Below are 6173 nucleotides of genomic sequence, written 5' to 3' on the forward strand. Positions count from 1 at the left end.
TTAATTCACCAGATAGTATACAATGGCATTATACTCTCATGTCATGACAAAAGTGTTTCAGTTGGCTTTATCTTTAACTTTTTATATATATATATATATATATATATATATATATATATTTTGCATTAATATCATGTTAATAACATCCTACACAGTGTAATAAATAGTGGTAGTAAAGACAAGAGCAGACATTCCGCACAAGAGACTTTTGAAAAGTCATAAATAAAACATTTTGATCAGCATGAATGTCACAAAAGCAGTGGTTAGGTTTTCGATAGAGGGATTTCTGTCACAGAAATTGCTAATAGCTGGGCAAGTAGGAAAAACCTTGGCATGAGAATGACTCATTCAGTGTCATGAGTTATCTCACATTTCTGCTGTAGTCTGTCTTTCAGTTGCAAACTATTACCTTGGATAATTCCATAAATTGAATCACTGGCCTTAAAAAGAAGGAAAAATGCAGTCTAAATTAGGTGAATTCATTTCTAAATTAATCTAAATAATGTATGTGCCTCCAGTAAGATACTGCAAATTTAAGAGGACAGATGAGTAAGACAGAAGATACCTATCCACAAAGGCAAATGAAACCAATCCAACTTCCTCTTCGTATGTCTTTGTGTCCTTCCCTGTCTGTCGGCTGAGTGGTGTTGCAGTCATGCATCTGGACACAATGTTTCTTGTATGTCCTGTGATTTTTGGTGAGTGTGTTTTAATCTATTCGTTTTTCATTCCAAAACATTTAAATTAAATTGGATATTGTTTGTCAGTCTGATAGAGTATTAAATGACCTTAACTATATGTTATAGCTGCAGATTCAATGCTACAATGACATTAACCATAAGAGATGTAGGGGAAATTGGGGGATAATGTGCTGTATTTTTTTCTAAGATAGAATGTTAATTGTTTGATCTTGGTTTGCTTTTTTTTTTTCTTCTTTTTTTTCTTCTCGTATATCCACAGGTATGATACACTCTGCTCATTGGATCCACACGTGTTTCTTTATTTAAATGATATTACTAATTAATTAACCGATACCATTTATTTTTATTTTTAAGGCACTGCACATAACCCAGTGTAAAAGAAAACATGCATGCTAAAGTTTCTGCCGAATCACATTTAGTCAAGAGGATGCTGTTTCTCCTTTCTAAAAATACATCTGTTGTGAAACATTTCTTTGTGTCACAGTAGAATAACACGACTTGACAATTTGACCCATTTAATTTAACCACTCAAGCCCTATTTTATTCATAATAGTATATACCGTATACACACTCACACATTGCAATAGCGAAAGCTATTTTCATATCACACCATCAAGTATAAAATAGGGTTAAGCGGTTAAATGAATCAGTCAAATTGTCAAGTATAGTGTTAATCTGCTTCATGTCCACGTGATAGTACTTCAAGTTTGATCCAAAACATCATTGCATAACAGCATGAATTATGACGTTTCTACATCCATGTACGTCCATGTCCACTTTATTGTCATACAAACATGACATTTATTATGGTTGTCTCCTCTCTGCCATAGGCTATACAGTAGCAGCAGCCTTTTGGACAGGCGCCCAGGCTTTGTCCCCGAAACCCTCCGTCCCTGAGCGTGTGCATGCCCTGGCGGGCTCCTGCGTGGTCATACCCTGCTCCTTTACTCCTATAGCTCCTTACCCTACCAAGGGCAGGGTGGATGTCAGGCTGAGGTTCAAAAGTGGCAGCTACCTGTACCCTCTCCGCAGCACAGCGTTCAACAGCGAGGACAGGAGTCAAGTGAGCAGGGACTTCCAGGGCCGCACAGCCCTTTACGGACGCATGGCGGACGGAGACTGCTCTGTGAAGATAGAAAGGGTCAGCCTGGATGACTCTCACCTCTTTGAGGTGGCACTGAAGGACAGGGGTGACTTGCTCTGGAGGGCGAGTAACTTCAACCTGGAAGTTTCAGGTGAGTGGGAGAAAGCAACACACACACACACACACACACACACACACACACACAAATAAGTAAATTGGCTTTGCAGCATGACAAAAAAAACTGCATGATAACAATAAAATGTTATGTATATTAAACAGCATACATGTTGAATAATCAAAGTGTAGAAAATGACCATTCAAATGGTATCCTGTAGAAGAAGTCTCTGTTGCAGCTGAGCATGATTATTACTTGTGCCAGCAGAGCGCGCAAGAACTACGTTCGGCTGCATATGTACCGTACCGGTATGTCCTTCTTTGTTTAAGCCTGTAGCCCAATCAGGGACCAGCAATTCTGGCAATGTCATCATTAACAGCCAATGAGGGACCAGCATTCCTATTGATGCCAGTGGTGATGTCACTGGCATCGCCAGTGGTGATGCCAGTGGTGAGCGCACCTCATGGCACACTCTGCTGCCGCACAAGTAGACCATACATTGGCAGAGGGAGTGTATTGCCCAGGATTACATTAGATAATTGGCACTGGGTGAAAAATGGGTTTCAAAATTGTGGGATAAAAATGATAAGGGAAAAAAAACAAGTAGACCATACATGGTCTACTTGAAGCAAGTTGGCACCTTGACAGAGTGCAGTTCTAGCTAGTTATACATTCACTGAAATTGCAGTGCATATTCATATACTATTCCCTGAGTCAACCATGTTTTTTAAGCAATTACTGTGCTATGAATGTAACCTTAAATAAATTCAATAATAATATACTTTGAAAATAATGGAACCAACCTGGTCTTGGACAGAAACCCCAGAGCCTCCTGTCATCAGTGGCGTAGAATCGGCCACAGAAGGACAGTTGGTGACCCTGAACTGCACAGTCAGCAATTATTGTCCCGTGGAGCCTCCAGCACTCTTGTGGCACTGGGAAAGAGGAGAGGTGCAGGGAAATAGCAGTGATCACGGGGAGAAGGAGGTGTTACAGCCCCAGTTGCCCAGTCCTGTGATGGTGGCCTCTTTGTCCTTTATGGCCTCATACCTGCATGTCAAACCCAGGCTCCGCTGTGACGCCACCTACCCGGGGAACCATGTAAAGTCATCTTTAAAGAATCTTCACGTAACATGTAAACATTTTCATTACTATTGTCTGTCTTTTTTTGTGTCATTTTATACATTTGTTTGTGTAAAAAACATTATTGCAGATAACTTTACATTTGCTTTTTTTTTTTACAAATAATACAATGCCTCCCTTGCATACTCTCCAGCAGTGGTGTAAAGTAACTAAGTACATGTACTGTACAATTTAGAGGTATTTGTACTTTACTGGAGTATTTCCGCTTTCCAATACTTTTAGTTCTACTCCACTACATCTCAGAGGCAAATATTGTACTTTTACTCCACTACAATTATTTGGAAACTTTAGTTACTGGTTACTTTGTAGATTGATTACTATTATTACAAAACATACATCAACCACTTAAGCCCTGTTAGCCTTACATTAAGATGCGCCTACCGAGACTTCCAAAATTGTGATGTCACAACGTCGCAAGTCTCGGTAGGGTCGTCTTAATATAACGCCTGTATACAGTTTGGCCTTTTGAAAATAGCTGATCAGCTATTTTTTTTAAGATTTTAATACATTTGAAAACAGTTACTTTTTTTAAATTATTTTACTTGAAGTACATTTTGACGCCAATACTTTTGTACTTTTACTCAAGTACACTTTGAATTCCTGACTTTTACTTGTAACGGAGTATTTCTATATTGCAGTATTGATACTATTACTTAATTAAAACATTTGAGTACTTTTTCCCACCACTGCCCTCCAGTTCCTCCTAAAGATGTTCGAGTTCAGGTTGAGACCCTGACGGTCCTGGAGGGGGCCACGGCCCTGCTGAGCTGCTCCTGTAAGGCTGACCCCCCTGTGTCAGACTACCACTGGTCCTACACCCAGCACGGCGTCACCGTCAAGCTGCACCGCCGCACATCACAGGTCCGCTTGTACAACGTGACCCGGGACATAAGGGTCCGCTGCTCGGCTCGAAACATGATTGGCCAAGGACAGTCCCATCCTACACCGTTGAACGTACAATGTAAGTACCTTGGTTGCCCGCAGTTCAATAAGTCACACACTGTATGCCTCCCATGTATCTATTTAATATTTCCAAGTAAATCAGTGGCTCACAAAGTAAAGGGTGACACAAAATACAGACAGCTTTTACATCACCTATCATTCAAGTGCAGTAAAATGATGAATGAATAAAACTTGACTTGGGCTGGTTCTTTAGAGGGTGTAAATGGTAAATGGTGCATTTATGGTGCTTTTTTATCCAAAGAGCTTTACATAGATTGTGCATTACATTCACCCATTCACACACACATTCACACAACGATGGCGGAGAATACCATGCAAGGCACCAACCTGCACATCGGGAGCTCCAGGACACTTCGACTCTAAAAACTCTGGGGGGGCCCAGGATCGAACAGGGAACCCCACGGTTCCCATTTGGATGCTCTACTGGCAAACTGTACTCTACCCCTGAGCCACTGCTGCCGTGTGGTAAAGCAATATTTACCCCATCAGTGACAACTAATGTCTCATGTTTCTCTTCCCAGACAAGCCAGTCATCCTCCATCTGTCATCCACCTGTGCTGTAGAGGGGTTGGAGGTGCAATGTCGGTGTTCAGTTGACTCCTACCCCAGGCCAGCGGTCACCTGGAGTGTTAATGGGAGTGTGCCCCCCAGTGGCTACAACATGTCAGTGACATCTGATCGTGGAACTCAAACAGCCACACTGAGGGGCCACATGGACAAGGCTGTGAAGGTGGTTTGCTTCGCAGTGAACGCGTTGGGAAATGACTCTCTCATCCTGTTGCAGGGAGAAGAAGGTGTGTTCTAAACCGTTCACCCCATCCATCCATCCATCCATCCATCCATCTACAGTATCTATCTCTCTGTCTGTCTGTCTGTCTGTCTGTCTGTCTGTCTGTCTGTCTGTCTGTCTGTCTGTCTGTCTGTCTGTCTGTCTGTCTGTCTGTCTGTCTGTCTGTCTGTCTGTCTGTCCATTCATAGAATAATACATACTGGACCTTGTACTGTAATCATGCTGACAACAACATGCTGATACACTGTGCACTTGTTTTTTTTGTCGTCAACATGCAGTGATGGGCTCCTTGTTGTGGCTGGTGATAGCAGCTGTGGCCATCAGCCTGATCATATTCTTCATTTCATTTCTCGTCCTGTTGTACTGCCGAAGGAAGACTGGAAAGTAAGGAGCCGTGCAATGCAGTACATCACAGTTCATTTGTCACGGGGGTTTGGGCTGTGAGTTGAACCGGTTGTATTGATGCTTTCAGACGTGTCCTCAGTAGACCTCCACCAGTCTACCCGGGAGAGATGGGTATCTATCAGGACCGGATGCCCCTCTACATCAACTGCACAGAAGTGACCCACATCTACACCAACGGCAGCTATCAGCTTGTATACCAGAACTGCACCCCTCTCTTTGTCCGCACCAAACAGGTACAGTATACAGTATGGTAAGGGATGGGACGATATGAAAATGTCATGTCACGATTATTGTGACCATAGAAATTGCGATTTACTATATTATATTTACTATATGCGATAATTAAAATATCCCTTAGATCCATTATCCTGGGGTGGAACATTTGCCAAAAAATAGCAGATCTACAAGCTCACAACGCGTCGCAAGTTGTGAGCTTGTAGATGGGCATGTCAATTTATAACCAATTATAGAGGGTTTAAAATGGTACCGGATATGCAGCTCGCCAAGTAAAAGGTGAATTGATCCCAGTGCATGACGGAGGATAATTTCACTATAAATGTAGATCTCCACAATACGATTATTACGATACGATAAACGATAATAATGATATCGTCCCGTCCCTACAGTATATATGGCTGTCCTTACATTATACAGTAGTTGGCTGCAGAAAGAGGCCATGTAGAGAAAATCATAATTGTGCCTCCTTGATTTGATCATTAATTATCACATGTGTGTCCCTTATCCAGACTCGCCCAATAGGTAGAAGGGGTGGGGAGAGACGAGTGGGTGAGAGGAGAGGAGGAGAAAGAAGAGGGAGACAAGGAGGCTCCCGGGTTAGAGCTACGCGAGAAACACACAGCACGACTTCTACACCTGAAACTGAGACAGCCATCTACCTGGAGATACTCTGAGCTCAACTCAGGATATACGTCACTTACCCTCACACAACTACTGAGTACCAGTGGTGGGAAA

The 6173-nt window shown here is 42.2% G+C and overlaps 1 protein-coding gene across 1 annotated transcript; it reads left to right on the forward strand.

Moving 5' to 3' along the window:
• Positions 1-545: 545 nt before the first annotated feature.
• LOC308297856 (B-cell receptor CD22) lies at positions 546-6114 on the forward strand (the record flags this gene model as incomplete). Its single annotated transcript, XM_080741423.1, has 8 exons — positions 546-549; positions 1532-1936; positions 2718-3035; positions 3741-4004; positions 4528-4800; positions 5075-5180; positions 5269-5434; positions 5948-6114. 8 exons carry the CDS (start codon positions 546-548, stop codon positions 6110-6112), a joined length of 1701 nt encoding a protein of 566 aa, XP_080597549.1. The 3' UTR covers positions 6113-6114.
• Positions 6115-6173: the final 59 nt, after the last annotated feature.

This window comes from Nannobrachium achirus, assembly GCF_963921795.1.
Source record: "Nannobrachium achirus genome assembly, chromosome: 2".
Lineage (NCBI taxonomy): Eukaryota > Metazoa > Chordata > Actinopteri > Myctophiformes > Myctophidae > Nannobrachium > Nannobrachium achirus.